The sequence below is a fragment of the Mustela nigripes genome, chromosome 1, assembly GCF_022355385.1.
Source record: "Mustela nigripes isolate SB6536 chromosome 1, MUSNIG.SB6536, whole genome shotgun sequence".
In the NCBI taxonomy this organism is placed as follows: Eukaryota; Metazoa; Chordata; class Mammalia; order Carnivora; family Mustelidae; genus Mustela; species Mustela nigripes.
In genome coordinates, this window is record NC_081557.1 from 84,601,530 (window position 1) to 84,619,526 (window position 17,997).

At 39.5% G+C, this 17,997-nt stretch overlaps 2 protein-coding genes and 1 long non-coding RNA gene across 5 annotated transcripts in view; 1 reads left to right on the forward strand and 2 right to left on the reverse strand.

Moving 5' to 3' along the window:
* The window catches only part of CHEK1 (checkpoint kinase 1), a 32,452-nt gene extending 21,567 nt beyond the window's left edge, over window positions 1-10,885 (reverse strand). For 2 of the 3 annotated variants that reach the window (XM_059414317.1, XM_059414309.1), the window contains exons 1-5: window positions 10,800-10,885; window positions 9,982-10,066; window positions 8,762-8,985; window positions 7,485-7,549; window positions 7,321-7,390 (exon numbers count right to left, since the gene is read on the reverse strand). In XM_059414317.1, coding sequence (XP_059270300.1) covers window positions 7,321-7,390; window positions 7,485-7,549; window positions 8,762-8,985; window positions 9,982-10,046 — 424 coding nt within the window. In that variant the 5' untranslated portion in view covers window positions 10,047-10,066; window positions 10,800-10,885. Of the gene's footprint in view, window positions 1-7,320; window positions 7,391-7,484; window positions 7,550-8,761; window positions 8,986-9,981; window positions 10,067-10,799 lie in introns of those variants that run through there. The other variant, XM_059414327.1, reaches the window with a different exon arrangement.
* Window positions 10,886-10,930: 45 nt separating this feature from the next.
* Window positions 10,931-16,953, forward strand: LOC132026449 (uncharacterized). The gene is made up of 3 exons (XR_009406919.1): window positions 10,931-11,101; window positions 14,203-14,315; window positions 16,865-16,953. It is a non-coding gene; the product is annotated as an uncharacterized LOC132026449 (long non-coding RNA).
* Window positions 14,281-17,997, reverse strand: part of STT3A (STT3 oligosaccharyltransferase complex catalytic subunit A) — a 30,384-nt gene continuing 26,667 nt past the window's right edge. The window contains exons 17-18 of the mRNA XM_059414294.1: window positions 16,817-16,932; window positions 14,281-16,201 (exon numbers count right to left, since the gene is read on the reverse strand). Of these exons, the coding sequence (XP_059270277.1) occupies window positions 16,163-16,201; window positions 16,817-16,932 (155 nt within the window). The 3' untranslated portion in view covers window positions 14,281-16,162. The remainder of the gene's footprint in view (window positions 16,202-16,816; window positions 16,933-17,997) is intronic.

A 17,997-nucleotide genomic window follows, 5' to 3' on the forward strand; every position in this document is an offset into this window, starting at 1 on the left:
CTCAGTGGGTTAAGCCACTGCCTTCGGCTCAGGTCATGATCTCAGGGTCCTGGGATCGAGTCCCGCATCGGGCTCTCTGCTCAGCAGGGAGCCTGCTTCCCTCTCTCTCTCTGCCTGCCTCTCCGACTGCTTGTGATTTCTCTCTGTCAAATAAATAAATAAAATCTTTAAAAAAAAAAAAAAAAAAAAAAGAATGGAAGAATTAGAGGAATAAATAAGTGATACAAAAGATAAATTATGAAAAACAATGAAGCTGAAAAGAAGAGGGAAAGAAAAATATTATATCCCAAATGTAGAAGGAGAGAACTCAGTGACTCCATCAAACATAATATTTGTATCATAAGAGTCCCAAAAGAAGAGAGTAAAAAGGGAACAGAACATTTATTTGAGGTAATAATAGGGAAATGAAATAAAAATTTCCCTGATCTGGGGAAGGAAACAGACACGCAGATCCAGGAGGCAGAGAGAGAGCTCATCAAAATCAACAAAAGCAGGTCAATACCAAGACATAACACAGTTAAATCTGCAAAATATAGAGAGAAGGGAATAAATCCTAAAAGCAGAAAGACAAAAGAAATCCCTAACTCATAAAGTAAGACAAATAAGGTTAGCAGCAGAATTCTCCCACAGAAACTTAGGAGGCCAGAAGAAAGTGACATGATATATTCAACATACTGAATGGGAAAAATATGTAGCCAAGAAAACTTTAGCCAGCAAGGTTGTCATTCAGAATAGGAGGAGAGATACAGAATTTCCCAGACAAACAAAAACTAAAGGAGTTTATGACCACATAAATGGGCATGCAATAAATAGTAAAGGAAACTCTTTGAGTGGGAAAGACAAAAAACAATAAAGACTAGAGAGGAACAGAGAAAATCTCCAGAAAACAACAACTTTATAGGTAATACAATGGAACTAAGTTCATATCTATCAATAATTACCCTGAATGAAAATGGACTAAATGCTCCAATCAAAAAACACAGGGTGTCAGAATGGATAAAAAAGACATAATGGGGGACGCCTGGGTGGCTAAGTGGGTTAAAGCCTCTGCCTTCGGCTCAGGTCATGATCCCAGGGTCCTGGGATCGGGTCCCGCGTCGGGCTCTCTGCTCAGCGAGGAGCCTGCTTCCTCCTCTTTCTGCCTGCCTCTTTGCCTACTTGTGATCTCTGTCTGTCAAATAAATAAATAAAAATCTTAAAAGAAAAAAAACACAAAATAGGGGGCGCCTGGGTGGCTCAGTGGGTTAAAGCCTCTGCCTTCGGCTCAGGTCATGATCTCAGGGTCCTGGGATCGAGTCCCGCATCGGGCTCTCTGCTCAGCAGGGAGCCTGCTTCCTCCTCTCTCTCTGCCTGCCTCTCCGACTACTTGTGATTTCTCTCTGTCAAATAAATAAATAAAAATCTTTTAAAAAAAAAAAAAAAATAAAGACAGAATGGATATGCTGCCTACAAACACCTGCAGATTGAAACTGAAGGGACAGAGGCACCTGGGTGGCTCAGTGCTTAAGCATCTGCCTTCTGCTCAGGTTATGATCCCAGAATCCTGGGATTGAGCCCCGTATCAGCTCCCTGTTCAGCAGGAAGCATGCTTCTCCCTCTCCCTTCCCCCCTGCTTATGTTCCCTCTCTGGCTATGTCTCTCCCTGTCAAATAAATAAAATCTTAGAAATAAAAAAGAAATCGAAGGGACAGAAAATCATTTATCATGTTAATGGAAGTCAAAAGAAAGGTGGAGTAGCAATACTTATGTCAGACAAATGAGATTTTGTTTTGTTTATTTTTGAAAGTAGGCTCCACACCCAGCCTGAAGACCAAAATGGGGCTTGAACTCACAGCCCTGAGATCAAAACCTGAGCTAAGATCAAGAGTCAGATGCTTAACCAATTAAGCCACCCAGGTGCCCTGAGCCAAATGAGATTTTAAGCCAAAGACTGTAACAAGAGTTGAAGAAGGGCACTATATCATAATAAAGGGGTCTACCCAACAAGAGGACCTAACAATTATAAACATTTATGCCCCCAACTTGAGAGCACTCAATATGTAAAACAATAACAAACATAAAGGAACACATTGATAATAATACAGTAATATAGCAAGGGACTTTAACACTCCACTTACAGCAATGGTCAGATCATCTAAGCAGAAAATCAACAAGGAAACAATGGCTTTGAATGACACACTGGCCCAAATGGACTTAACAGATGCATTCAGAACATTTCATCTTAAAGCAGCAGAATACACATTCCTTTCAAGGGCATGGGACATTCTCCAGAACTTACCACACACTGGGTCACAAATACAAATACAAAGAGACTGAGATCACACCGTGTATATTATCTGACCACAACACTTTGAAACCTGAAGTGAACCACAGAAACAATTTGGAAAGACCACAAATACATGGAGATTAAAAAACACCCTACTAAAGAATGAATGGGTCAACCAGGAGATTAAAGAATAAAAAAACACATGGAAACAAATGATAATAAAACACAAATAAGCCTTTGGGATGCAGCAAGAGCAGACTTAAGAGGGAAGTATACAGCAATACAGGCCTACCTCAACAAGCAAGAAAAATCTCACAAGAGCAACCTAACCTTACACCTAAAGGAGCTAGAAAAAGAACAAATGAAGCCTAAAGGCAGCAAAAGAAAGGAAATAAAAAAGATTAGAGAAGAAATAAATGATACAGAAAGAAACAAAAACACCCCAGCAGAACAAATCAATGAAAACAGGAGCTGGTTCTTTGAAAGAATAAAATTAATAAACTCCTAGCCAAACTTACCAAAAAGAAAAGGATCTAAATAAATAATGAGAATTAGAAAAGACAGATTACAACCAACACCACAGAAATATCAATAATTAGAATACTATGAAAAATTATATGATAACAAATTGGGAAATCTGGAAAAAACTGATAAATTCCTAAAAACATATAAACTACCAAACCTAAACTGGAAGAAATAGAAAACTTACACCAATAACCAGCAAAGACATTGAATCAATAACCAAACTCTCCCAAAAAACAAAAGTCTGGGACCAGATGGCTTCCCAGGGGAATTCTACCAAATATTTAAAGGAGAGTTAATACTTATTCCACTCAAATTGTTCCAAAAAATAGAAATGGAAGGAAAATTCCCAAACTCATTCTATGAGACCACCTTATTTTCATTCTAAAATCAGACAAAGACCCACTAAAAAAGAGAACTACAGGTCAATATCCCTGATAAACATGAAGGCAAAAATTCTCAACAAAATACTAGCAAATCGAATCCAACAGTGTATTAAAAGAATCATTCACCCCAATGAAGTGGAATTTGTTCCTGGGTTGCAAGGTTCAGTATTCATAAATCAATCAACATAATACACCACACTAATAAAAGAAAGGATAACCAGCATATGATCCTCACAATAGATGCAGAAAAAGCATGTGACAAAATTCAGCGTCCATTCTTGATAAAAATCCCCAGCAAAGTAGGGATAGAGGGAACATACTGCAAGATCATTAAAGCCATATTCAAAAGGCCATATTAAAAAAGCTAATATTATCCTCAGTGGGAAAAAACTGAGAGCTTTTCCTCTTTAGTCAGGAACTACATCTACATCTACAGATGTAGATCTACAGACAGGGATGGCCACTCCTACTGTTATTTAACATAATACTGGAAATCCTAGCCTCAGCAATCAGACAACTAAAAGAAATAAAGGCATCCAAATTAGCAAGGAAGAAGTCAATCTTTCACTATTTGCAAATGACATGATACTCTGTAGAAACCCAAAAGATTCCACCAAAAAATTGCTAGAACTGATAACACAAATTCAGTATAGTTGCAGGATACAAAATCAATGTATGGAAATTTGTTGGATTTCTTTTCTTTTCTTTTCTTTTTTTTTTAAATTTGTTGGATTTCTATACACCCATAAAGCAGCAACAGAAAGAGAAATCAAGGAATCGATTGTACCAAAACCCGTAAGATACCTAGGAAGAAAACTAACCAAAGAGGCAAAAGATCTGTACTCTGAAAATTATAAAACACTTATGAAAATTGAAGAGGACATAAAGAAATGGAAAAACATTCCATGTTCATGGATTAGAAGAACAAACATTGTTAAAATTCCTACACTCTCCAAAGCAATCTACACATTTAATGCAATCCCTGTCAAAATACCACTAGAATTTTAAACAGAGCTAGAATAAATAATCCTAAAATTTGTATGGAACCACAAAAGACCCAAATAGCCAAAGCTATCTTAAAAAAGAAAAGCAAAGCTGGAGGCATCACAATTCTGGACTTTAAGCTATATTACAAAGCTGTAATCATTAAGACAATATGGTACGGCACAAACTCAGATACATAAAAACCAATGGAATAGAATAGAAAATTTAGAGATGGACCCACTACTATTGGGTCAACTAATCTTCAACAAGCAGGAAAGAATATCCAATGGAAAAAAAGACGGTCTCTTCAACAAAAACTGGACAGCAACATTCAAAGGAATGAATCTAGGGATTCTGGGTAGCATTGTCCATTGAACATCTAACTCTTGGTTTTGGCTCAGGTCATGAGATCACTGCACTCAGCATGGAGTCTGCATGAGTTTCTCTCTTCCTCTCTGTCTGCCTCTTCCCACCTCACACTCTCTCCCTCTCTTAAATTAAAAAAAAAAAAAAGAAAGAAAGAAAATAGACTACTTTCTTACACTATACACAAAGATAAATTCAACTGGAGGGAGGGGGGTTGAGAGAAGGGGGCGGGGTTATGGACATTGGGGAGGGTATGTGCTATGGTGAGTGCTGTGAAGTGTGTAAACCTGGTGATTCACATACCTGTACCCCAGGGGATAAAAATAAATATATTATATGTTTATTAAAAATAAAAAATTTTAAAAAAATAAATTCAAAATAGCTGAAAGAATAGGAGCACCTGATGGCTTAGTCAGTTAAGCGTCTACCTTCAGCTTAGGTCATGATCCCAGGGTCCTGGAATTGGGGCCCACATTAGGCTCTCTGCTCAACGGGGAGCCTGCCTCTCCCTCTCCCTCTGCCTAATGCTCCACCTGCTTATGCTCACATGCACTCTCTGTCAAATAAATAAGTAAAATCTTTAAAAAAAAATTGATTAAAGACCTAAGCTAAACATGAGACAGGAAACCATCAAAATCCTAGAGAGGAACACGTGCAGCAACCTCTCTGACATTTGCAGTAGCAACTTCTTACTAGATACATCTCTGGAAGCAAGGAAAACAAAAGCAAAAATGAACTATTGGGATTCCATCAAGACAGAAAGCTTCTTTACAGCAAAGGAAACGATCAACAAAACTAAATAAATAGCACCTTTGGAATGGAAGAAGATATCTGGAAATGACATATCTGATAAAGGGTTAATATCCAAGATCTATGAGGAAGTTATCAAACTCATCCCCCAATAAACAAATAATCCAGTTAAGAAATGGGCAGAAGATGTGAATAGACATTTTTCAAAGATATACAGATGGCTAACAGACATACAAAAAGATGCTCAACATGAGTGATCATCAGAAAAATTCAAGTCAAAAGTACAATGAGGTATCACTTCATACCTGTCAACAACAAAGGAAACAACAGATGTTGGTGAGGATGCAGAGAAAGGGGAACCCCCTTGCATTGTTGGTGGGAATGTAAACTGATTGCAGCCACTCTGGAGAACAATTATGAAGGTTCCCTAAAAGGTTAAAAATAGAACTGCCCTGCAGTGCCTTGGTGGTGCAGTTGGTTAAGCCTCCCACTCTCAATCAAGAGCCCACTCAGGTCATGACCTCAGGGTTCTGAGATCAAGCCCCAACTCGGGCGCCACACTCAGCATGGAGTTGGCTTGCTTCTCTCCGTTCGCACACCCACTCTCACTTGCTCTCTGATAAATACATAAATAAATAAAATCTTTTAAAAAAAGAATAGGGGCGCCTGGGCAACTCAGTGTGTTAAGCCACTGCCTTCGGCTCCGGTCATGATCTCAGGGTCCTGGGATCAAGTTCTGCATCCAGCTTTCTGCTAAGCAGGGAGCCTGCTTCCTCCTCTCTCTCTGCCTGCCTCTCTGCCTACTTGTGATCTCACTCTGTCAAATAAATAAATAAAATCTTTTAAAAAATTTAAAAAAATAAAAAATAATTTAAAAATTTAAAGAAAGAATAAAAACAGAACTACCCTACAACCCAGCAACTACACTACTAGGTAATTACCCAAAGGATACAAAAATACCAATTTGAAAGGACACATGCACCCTTATGTTGACAGCAGCATTATCAGCAATAGCGAAATTATATAAAGATCCCAAGTGTCCACCAACTGATGAATGGATAAAGAAGCTGTACATATATATATGAATATTCATATATATATGAATATTACTCAGCCATAAAAAAGAATGGAATCTTGCCATTTGCAATGACATGGATAGAGCTAATGACTTAGCTCTGCTTAGTGACTCAGTGACTTAGCCAAGTGAAATAAGTCAGTCACAGACAAATACCATATGATTTCACCCATATGTAGAATTTAAGAAAAGAAACAGATGAACATGGGCGTGGGGAGAGAGGCAAAATTTAAAACAGAATCTTAACTATAGAGAACAAACTGAGATTTGCTGGAGGGGAGGTGGGCAGGCAGATGGGTATTAAGGATGGCATTTGTGATGAGCACTGGGTGTCATATATAAGTGATGAATCACTAAATTCTATTCCTGAAACTACTATTACTCTATATGTTAACCAACTGGAATTTTAAAAAAAACTTGAAACGAACAAACTAAATAAATAAAAAGAACAAAAGGTTAAGGCTAAAAGTCCAGGGTATTCCAACAGAAACTTTCCTTTATTAATTCATTGAAAAGTTGTTTAAGACTATTCGTACAGCTATTTATTTAATGAGCTACCCTTGCATCTAGGTTAGATTTCTCTATCTCCTCCATAACTATATTAGGAAGTACTTGTGAAATCGAAATATACTGAGTTTCTCAAACTTCCTCGACTTTTCAGATTTTCTGCCCTAAAATTTCAAAAATGCAAAAGCTTCAGCCTGCCTTATGTGGATTAAAATAATTTAGGCAGGGATGTCTGGAGGGCTCAGTCAGTTAAGCGGCTGCCTTCAGCTCAGGTCATGATCCCAAGCTCCTGGAATAGAGCCCCACATGGGGCTCCTTGCTCAGCAGGGAGCCTGGTTCTCTCTTTGCCTGCTGCTTTCCCTGCTTGTATTCTCTCTCTGGCAGATAAATAAATAAAATCTTTTTTTAAAAATTTAAAATAAAATAAAACAATTTAGGCAGCAGTGACAAAAAGCTGAACTTACCCCTTTCATCTAATAGGAGATTTTCTGGCTTAATATCCCTGTGAGTTATCCCAATACCATGCAGATAAACCTAAAAGAGAAACAGAAGGAAGCACACCAAAATTTGGTAACTTACTTCATTCATAATAATTTTAAGCAAAAGGAAAAGAGACAACTGTACCTACCACCCCCGCCATGAGTTGATGGAAGAACCTCTGAGCATCTTGTTCAGGCATGCCTATGTCTGGCTCTATCAGAATTAATTATGAAAGTTAGTTTGTCAGGTAAACATAATCAGGCATCAACCACAAAGTCTAATTCTAAGGTTAGACTTTTGTGATGGTATTCTGGCAAACAGAATCTTACAGTAACAATTAAAAGACTCTGGTGTCCACTGGCTCATACAATACTTAGTAACTTACATTTCCCCATCTGTTATGTGGCAAAAATAAATTAACATCACAGGAAAGTTTCAAAGAAAACAACAAACTGCTACCCAAATTAAGAATGGAAGCTATACCTTGAAAGCCTCTGCTTATCTTACACTAACCATCATTTATTTGGTATCTTTCAAATTCTCCCCCAATTTCTTCTAAATGCTATAAAAATATTTTCCCCGCCCCTGAAATGTAATTGCCAAAGTGTTAGCCTGGGCAAATATAAACTAATTTCACCAAATATTTGACAACAAAATGAAATTTCATACACTCACTCATACTACAAAGCCATGAATGCCTGCAAAATTCTTTCAGGAAATACAGTTTGATTAAGAAATGTCCTACTGTCAGTTATCTTTTTATATTTTGATCTCCCTCTTTATCTCTTTGATTTCTTTTACACTGAACTCTCTCCTGAGATACATACTAGAGAATCTAATAATCAGTTTTTAAATATGAACACAATAGCTTTAAATATTAAATTTAGATCCACATAATATTAATCTTATGTACTTCTCAGTGTTCTGCAATATCAAGTCTTCAAATTTACATAGAACACTGAAGGAACAAGTACAGAATTTACTAAATATAGGCAAAGCAATCCTAGAAAATTCTCAAGCTAATTTCACTTAAATAAATGAATATAACAACACGCTATTATTTTGGCTCTATAAATGTATACGATTTCATGTAACTGAAATGTCTACAAAAAGAATCGCTGCATAGGTAAATAATACGTTGCACTAATGATACTTATCTGTGAGATTAGTTTATCATTGTTAAACTCTACAAAACAGCAATTCTAGTCAAAATCACATACACAAATTGGGGGGAAAGTTTTCCTTAATGATTCCATATACGCTTTAATGTGCTAATATAACTTGCAAAAAACAAGAAAACTTACTCCAATTTCACTGTTGCATAAGCAGTTCTGAATGGACAATGACCAAATCGCACTCAAGATGAAAAAACAAACTTAGAAACTTATTTGGTAAAAATAGTTATTATAAAGCTTATTTCCCTACCTATTCTGTCAAAAAGTTCTCCTCCACTACAGTACTCCAGAAATAGATACTGGATATTGCCTTCTCTCCTGTGACCATAAAATTTCACCACATTCTCATGATTTAGCATTTTATTGATACAGATCTCTTTCTTAATATTTTCTGGACAGTCTACGGCACGCTTCATGTCTACAATCTTGACTGCAACTGCTTCTTCAGTTCTTCTATTCACAGCAAGTTGAACCCTCAAAAGGAAAAGGAAGACATTTGAATTCTATTTCTTTGAAAACTTCAAAAGATTAAATATGAATCAACAATTTTATCTTCATTACTTTCTCTACTCAGTAGAAACCAAGAAAATGGTTTCTGCCATGTTCTCTACAGAAACTACTCCTTTCTGAAATGTGAAGTATGATGACTAATGCTCTAAAGAAGTCATTATGTTGTACATCCAAAGATTATTTAATACATACTTGAAAAACAGGGCACCTGGGTGGCTCAGTTAGGTGGCTGCCTTTAGCTCAGGTCATGATCCCAGAGTCCTGGGATCAAGCCCCACATCAGGCTCCTTGCTTGGCAGGTAGCCTGCTTCTCCCTCTCCCTCTCCCTCTGCCTGCCTGCCTGCAGCTCCCCTGCTTGTGCGCTCTCTCTCTCTCTGTAGAATAAATAATTTTTTTAAAGAATAAATTAAAATGGAGTAACAGTAATTCCATGCCACATCACATATACAAATGCTCTATTCATTTAATTTTAATAACACTACCTAATATTTATTAACCTCATACTATATATGTCTGTGGTAACTGTTCTAAGGGGTAGGTACTATTATTTTCATCTTAGAGCTGAGGAAAACAGAGACATGCCTCTAAGAAGTTTGCCTAAGAACACAAACCAGTATGTTAGTATGTGATGAACGAAGATTTGAAACCGGGCAGTCTGACTCCAGAGTCTGTTCATTTGCTCATTTAACCACTATGCTTAAACCCCAGGAAGGAATATGTGGGGGGAGAAAGCGACTTCACAGGTCTTCCAGCTCTTTACAGAGAACATGTTTTTTAAAAAGGTATGGGGGATTCATTCTTACAAAAGATGGTGCGGCTCTAAGAGTTCAAACGCCAAGATCTGTTCTCTAAGATGCCACTGTGTTAGAATAAACCATTCCAGAACAACGAGTATGTTCTCAGAACAGGGAGAAAACTAAAAAGCAAGTGTGAAGGCAAGGAGAAAGGACTCAAACTCACTCTCCATAGGCACCTTCTCCCAGGGTTTGCACCAAGTCCCAGTCTTCCACAAAGGGCACTGCCATGACTCCACCACGGACTACGGCTGTCAAAGGCAGGAACCCAGAAAAGACGGGGATGAGAATAAGCTTCAACCACCTGCCATGACCCCTCAATATAACAGTTTGGTTTCCCCTTACACCTCGCCCGTATTTTATCCAAGGCTTTTATCCAAGGCGAGCAAGTATTCTAAATTCTGGCATTCTGTGGTGGAAATCACCATCCCCATTCCCACGCAGAACGAAGCAGAAACTGCCTTCCTCAGACCTCTGAGAAAAAGCAGCGGCTCTGTTGAGGAGTCGGGGACACAAATGCTTTGATGGGAATGACTACGGACGGGCTGGGGGTGAGGCGGGTGAGGGGCCGCGAGCTAGTGGAGACCGACAGAGTTTAACTCCGACGCCTGCAGCCCCTCCTCCCCCCCGTGCTCAGCTCCAATTCCCACCCCCCACACCGCCCCAAAGGCCGGGAGGAGACTGGGGCGGGGCCAAACTGCCCCAAGAAGCGGAAGGAAGGGCTGGCAGGCACTCGAGGCCGCCGGCACCCAAACCTCCGAGGTCTCAAGCCCACAGAGGAGTAGTCTCTCCAATCCCCACACAACGGGACCCACCCCTGGTCCCACACCTTTCCACCCTCCGAAACCGCCCCTCAGCGCGAGTCTCTCCGATCCCCTTCGCTAGTCACCGATAACTTCCTCTCGCCATGCCCCTCCCAACTAATGTAGACCCCGAACTCCTTCTACAGGCTCCTTTCCCACCCTACCGGCCGCCCCTCCTCACCAGGCCGTCCTTGGGCCGCCACCACAGGAATCCAAATGCTGCGCTTTTCCCGCCAAAACTCTGCCGGCGTCACGCTGTCGCAAACGCGCGCACCCCTGCCGTAAAGGAGGAGAGCGCGCGTCCCTTCGTCCTGCCGCTTTAAAGGGTGGCCATAATGGGCTTCCGGCGTTGGGAGGTTGCCCGCAATGCGTAAGCCGGCCAGCCCGGGCTTAGTTTGGAATCGAGGGGAGATCCGGGCTGGAGAGGTTTAAGAACCGTCGAGCGCATCAGCGCGAAGGATCTCTGCGGCCAAACGCTAGCAGGTATCTGGTGCGTGGGCCGCTGCCGGGGTCGGGGGGCCTCGCGCTCCTGGGCGGAGTCGAAGCCCCCTCGGATGCCAGCAAACTGAGCTGCGGGGTCCTCGTGTGCCCTCCCCGCTACTCTGGACCTGCACACCCCCCTGCCCTTTGCCTAGCGGCCGGGCAGCATTGTGCGAATCGTACTCAGACGTGCTGCTTCTGAAACTTTAAAATGCGGTACGGCTCAGGCTAGAGCTGAAAAGTAGACCAGCTGTTCCGGACCGATCCTGTGAAAAATGTTAACTTTATGGCGGGAGCGAGAAGCACCCAAAAAAGACTGGCCGCGCTGCAGTGTGGGTGGAAGACATCCAGCTGAAGCAAGCTACTCTTTTCGTAGCGTGAGGGCGTGCCAGGATAACTAGTTTTGCCTTGTTTCCGGGGTCCTAGACCATAACTTACCCCAAGCTTTTTGTGGGAGCAGCATCGCCATACCTGCTTTCCTCATTCTTAATATAAGGACAGGTGGAGGCAGAGGACTGTTTGCTTCATTTTACGATGCAGATTTTAAACGCAGAGTAACCAGTTTAAATGGGAAAGAAAATTCTGGGGAAAGGGACCTGGCTAAGAACAAAACAATGTGGAAAACCTAGGTATCCTCCCCACCCTTGACAGTAAACTAGACTGGGAACTCAAGGTGCAGGCAAGATCATCTCCATTAAGCTCTCCGGTTCTTAAAATTGGGCCACTTCCTTGAGTATAAAGCTCTTGATTGTGATACTAGTAACAGAATAAAATGAGTGTACATGTTTCCAAAAAAGCACATGTTTGTTTTGAAGCAAAGCCAGGGACAAAAAAAGCAAGGCCAGAGCTCTTCAGAGTGCTTACTGGAGAGGTTTTTAACCATGATGTCAACACTAGGCTTCATGTAATAAAGTAAATTTTCCAGGTCATTTACTGTTTTCTCTCATTTTCACATTGTATGCTACAAAAATATAAAGTAAGGAAGAGGAGGACCTGCACAGTTCCTGTGTCTGAGTAGAATGAAGGTATCTTAGCCTGAAAAAAGAATAATGTATACAGATTTAGGGCAGAACACCAATAAAAAGATAGCATGTGAGAGAATTAGTGCACACAATAGCCTCTCTTCCCTTCTCAAACCTTACTAGAGAATAGTAAATATTTAAAAAGCAATTTAATAATAAAAATAGTAAATTTGTAAAAGGCAATAACCCACAAGATGGAGTATGAAAAATAAAGTTTTGGAAATTGAGAAGTTTCAAATGAATAATAACTTAAAAGATGAATCTTAAAAGCCAGCAATAAGAAAGGAAAGCAGCTTGATTTACAGAACTCCCAGAAGGCTCAGGTTGGATTAGTGACTCTAGGTAACTGAATGTGGAGGTGAAGGTGGAGCTAAAAAGAGGATAGGTTGAAAGACTATGTAAGAAGTCTACAGTAAGGAACCTGGGAACCCCTCCCTCCTTTGTGCACCCAAGGAACTGCTCCTCCCCAAAGCTGGTGTAAGACTTGAGAGGGTAAACCCTATCCTAACTGGAGAGCATCAGGCATAGTTAAAGGCTTAATTACCCTACTGAAAACAAAGGTATTAAGTTTAGGTACTGAAGGCTGAACAAGTACTGAAGGCTGAACGACAAAGCCTTCTTGCCCCACCATACTCCCAGAAACCTGCTAGCTGGGCTTATATCCCTAAGAGGATATACAAGTCTTCTTGAGGAAATCTTACCTATATAAAAGATCTAAATAATACCAATATCAGGGATTCCCTATGTAAATAATTATGTAACAACAGAAATACATTCCTATGTAACAATATGAAACTCAACCAGATCACAGGGGAGAGGCCGATGTTTAGTGAGGCCCACCCCAAAGAGAACTTCCAATCCACTTTTTGGGTCCCACTATCTAAGAAGAGCAGACAAACAAGAATTTGAAAAGGTCTTTAATATGATAGATATTAAAACAAAGGAATTTTTTTTTAAAGCTTTTGGACATAAAAAAGTGACAGCAGAAAAAAAAGGAAACTAAATAGGTTAGAAAAAAGTTTAGAAAATATCCCAGAAGAAAGGATAAAGGCGGAAAACAGAAGAGTAAATATAGACTAACCCAGTAAGTCCAACATCCAAGTACCTTAATTTTCAGAAGGAGAAGTTGCGGGAATACACAATTAAAATTTCCCAGAACTGAAGAACTTGATCTGCCATAATTTTAAGTACCCAGCACAATGGATGACCCATTCCCAAGTGCATCATTGGTAAAATTTCAAAACATTACATAGAATCTTAACAGGTCTGGGGTGGGAGTTAGAGGAATGTACACATACAAAAAAATTTAAGAATCAGAATAGCACTGCAGGGGTGCCAGGGTGGCTTAGTTGGTCTGCCTTTAGCTCAGGTCATGATCCAAGCAAGGGTCCTGCTCAGTTGGGAGCCTGCTCTTCCTATCCCTGTCCCCTGGCTCCATGGCTCCATGCTCTCGTTCTCTATCTCAAATAAATATTTTTGAAAAGAAGCAAAGAATAGCACTGCAATTCTCAACAACATTTAGAAGACAGAAAACAAGGGACCAGTATCTTTAATTCTAAGAAAAAGTTATTCCCAACCTGGAACTCTGTACATAGCTAACCTATCAACTGAGTATGACAAGAGATATGCAAGATTTCAAGAAATTTCTCTCCCACATGTTTTTTTCCTCAGGAAGGTAGGTAAAGATGATAAGAACAAAGTTAGAAGATTAACACAATATGACAGTGAAAGGATACACCAACCCAACTGGTTAGGTAGCAAATCTAGAATGTAAACCAGTCCAGACTAGAACATATCAAAACAGAAGACCCTCTAAGAATGAACACCTAACAAGTCTGAACACATTGAAAGGATGATGGTACAAATGAAGGAGAGTTTGGGGAGAAATGAGCATCAAGTACAAAACACAAATGAAAAAAAAAAACCAAAAAACCCTCCCCCAAAAAGTAATGCCTGAAAAAAAAAAAAGAAAGAAAAACCACATGGCCTAGTTGTGGAAAACCATAAAGTAAAAAATACTGATCTAATATAAATTGTAACTGTGACAGAAGCGTAAGATGGTAAGAATATGTGTGTCCACAGGAATCACAGACTGGACAAAGAGTGACACCCTCAATTTCCACACCACCAGATGATACCTAAAACTGAAAAACCAACACATAGCAAAATAAAGCAAGTTATTTAATGATATGGAGGTAAGTAATATGAAAATCAGCAGAGTTGAAAGTGGCTGTCTCTGGGCGGGGTGGAAAAGTGTTGTTGCTTTTTTAGAACTATGTGATTTTTCTTACACTAAGTACACTAGAACAATAAAGTGAAAAGTAAATTTTTAAAAACCATAGCTTCATGTAACCTAAAAGGCAACAATATTAAAATCATAAGACTAACAACTGTAGTGATTATCCCGTATATGCTTCCAAGGAGATCACTTTAACAGTTTTTACCTGGTATTGCTCATATTGGTTAAAACAAAACAAGCTCAGAATAACCTCTTCCACTAGGGAGAAACTCTATATATTAAAACAAGTAATATATTTCTGTATAGTAAATTACATCTGAACACCAATCTAAATCTCATCCACAGGTCAAACACTTAGTATATAAATTGATTTGGAAGCTTAAGTTTCCTGGGTATACAAGAATACCTGAGCATACCCTTTGGGGGCAACATTATGACTTATCTAAAAGTCATGTAATTGCTCCTGTTTTTTAAAACAGGTAACACTGAATAGTTACCTTATATTTTTAATGACTTAGGGTTTATATACATCACTGATAAATGTCTTATATTGTAAAATACATACAGTGCCCTGCTGACAAATATAAGGCTATTTGTCTGGACATTGAATATTGATGGAACTACTGTGCTTTGAGTTAAAATGTTTTTAAGTTTCTCTTCTCCTTTACTGAAGTAATGCTAGCACTATCTCCAGGTACTTGGTACTAGCAATTCCTCCCCCTAATTTATAGCTTATTTGCAAGAGCTTCAAAACCAGGTCATTGAATTTATTAGCGGTATATAATAACAACATGGGCCATATATTTAGATGAGACTAAGAGAGCAGCTCACCTTTAAATAATCACAAGAGATTTAGCATATAAGCTAAAGGAAATGAGCAAAGAGGCATTTACTGTATCATAGATAAGAGTACTGAAAAGCTGGATTTCAAATAGAAATGTATGATTATATTTCAGCTGATTCAAAAGCACCTGACCATCAAATTCTATACATAATATTGGAGACGTTTCATCTTCTCTATGAGAACAATTTCACTGTCTGCCTTGAGTCTTCAAAACACCAAGCTATTGAGTCTCACTTAATTTATCCTTGCTCGAAAATAAAACAAAAACAAAAAAAAAACCCTAGCCAGTCCCAAAGAATACTAGTGAAATCATGTGTGGCTAGCCACCTTCTGTTCCTCATAAAAGCAAAGAGCCTCTAAGGAAAAGAGATGTTCAGAGACAAGATGGCAACACAACTGACTTTCCTGCCCAGAAATTGTACTCCTCTGGTTCCACAAACATTTATTCATTTAATAAGCTTACTGAACACCCACTATATGCAAGACATTGTGTTAGGTGCTGCAATTTTTGAAATAACAAAACTGTTTGTACAAGTGGGATCTGAGCTACTCTTTGATAGTGTTCCTGATTTGATAGAGACAGAATGCCCTCATATGGCTCATTTAGGGAACTAAAAGCATGGATGAGATTTACTTTCTGTCCTTCTACCAGCCCAGCACAAATTTCTGCCTTTCTCAAATCAGTCATAAGTCAAAACAAATAAGGCACATTTTAAAAAAAAAAAAGGTCCCCCCTTTAATTGACCAAAGTAAAGCCATGACATTTCATTTGGTAACCTGCTCAGAATTATAAAAATCACTCCATTTGGCCCAGCCCATACTGCCCAGGGCAAAACTTTCAGACAATACTAATCCCATCGTGCTCTGTTGTTATAAACTGCATATTTTAAAAAAACATCTTCAGCGTCCTAAATGTGACGCTCAGTGCGAAGCATATCAGACAGAGGTGGACGTAACAGTTATGTCCGTGACAAGCCTCGATTATCCAGGTCCTTTACCTGCAATATAAAGATGTCATTTTTATATTTAAAATCAAGTCAGATTGGAAGAGCGTCCCTGAGTTGGGTTCTGCTGCCTGATTTGGCTTTGTGACTAAGTGAGTGCTGGTTTGAAATCAGCTACTCTCATGCTTAGCCTTTTGGAGTACTAAGGAGCAGTTTAAATGATCTACCTGCCAAATACATCAAGGGTTCTCAATCTTTTCTTATGTAAGAGATGTAACACACTTCGGGGTGACTCTATGCCATAATTATTTAGTGGGAGAGAAGAAAATGTAGTGTACATGCATATACATACACATACGCATGCATGTACACACACACAACACACACACATTTCCTTTTTTCCCCCCGCCAGGCCGGATAATCGCAAAAACAGATCAAGTACAGCAGTATAGCCCCAACTAGAAAAATATCACTGTAACCACAACTAAAATGATAGCAGATTAGGGTGTCTACTCTTGAAGCACAATCTAAAATAAAAATAATAACATTCTGAGTTGTAAGCTACTTTTTTGACTTTAGAAATGTCCCTATATTAAAAATATGTGGCCCATTTTTAAGACTAGAACCAGTCCCTAAACGAGTTGCTTTTTCAGTGTAGCATCTGCTCACCTTATATATCCTGACTAGCCAGTGTTCTGTGGTATATGCTTCCTCCAGGACATCAAGTTCAAAGTCTTTATTCCCAATCTCAGCATTCCGGACACGGTCAAAGCCTGGTGGACGCTCTAGAAAGGGACAAATATAAGGAGAAACACTTCTTTCTACAGTCCTGATTTCCTAAGGAAAGAATAAATCAATTTGGTAAATCATCTACTAACTGGAATGTTATTTCTCAGCCTGAAGTTTGTTTAGAGAGTAGGGCCTACATAAAAAGACCTCAGGTAGTTAGAACAAATCAAGTGTTACCCTGACTCAAGTCCTCCAAACTGATGCTTGAAAAAGTCCATGGAAACTGTTTTCTAAAAGACAGGGGTTTGAGGCACCTGGATGGGTCAGTGGGTTAAGCCTCTGCCTTCGGCTCAGGTCATGATCTCAGGGTCCTGGGATCAAGCCCTGCATCTGGCTCTCTGCTCAGCAGGGAGCCTGCTTCCCACTACACACACATACACACACACACACACACACACACACACACCCATCCTGCTGCTGCCTACTTGTGATCTCTGTCTGTCAATTAAGTAAAATTGTTAAAAAAAAAAAAAAAAAAAATGGAACACCTGGGTGGCTCAGTTCATTAAGCAGCTGCCTTCGGCTAGAGTCGTGATCCCAAGGTCCTAGGATAGAGTCCCCTATCTGGCTCCTGGCTCGACGGAGAGCTTGCTTCCCCCTCCCACTCTGCCTGGTGCTTTTCCGGCTTGTACTCTCCCTCTCTGTTAAATGAATAAATAAAACCTTAAAAAAAAAAAAAAAAATACAGGGGGCTGATTTCCAGCCCTTCCATTCCTGAGGACTGCTATCCAAAAGCCTCTGTGTTACACTAGTCACCCTTCCATGCATCAGAGAAGAACCAAACAGAAGTCAAAGGCCTGCATCCACTTCAGGTATTGTCCCTAGTACAGAAACAAGGAATTAAAATCAAAAGCAAAGACTTAAACTAATCAGATTACTCTCTGGGCATTTATTGAAAGAAATGAGAAATCCTTTATATCACTGTATCCCCCCTTCATTCCTCTCTCCACTGCAATACCTTTTACTGAGACACAGTGAAATATAATGGTAAAAATCACAGAATCTAGACCCAGACTGCCTGAGTTTAACCTAATTCTGCCACTAGTTCCATGATTTGGGAC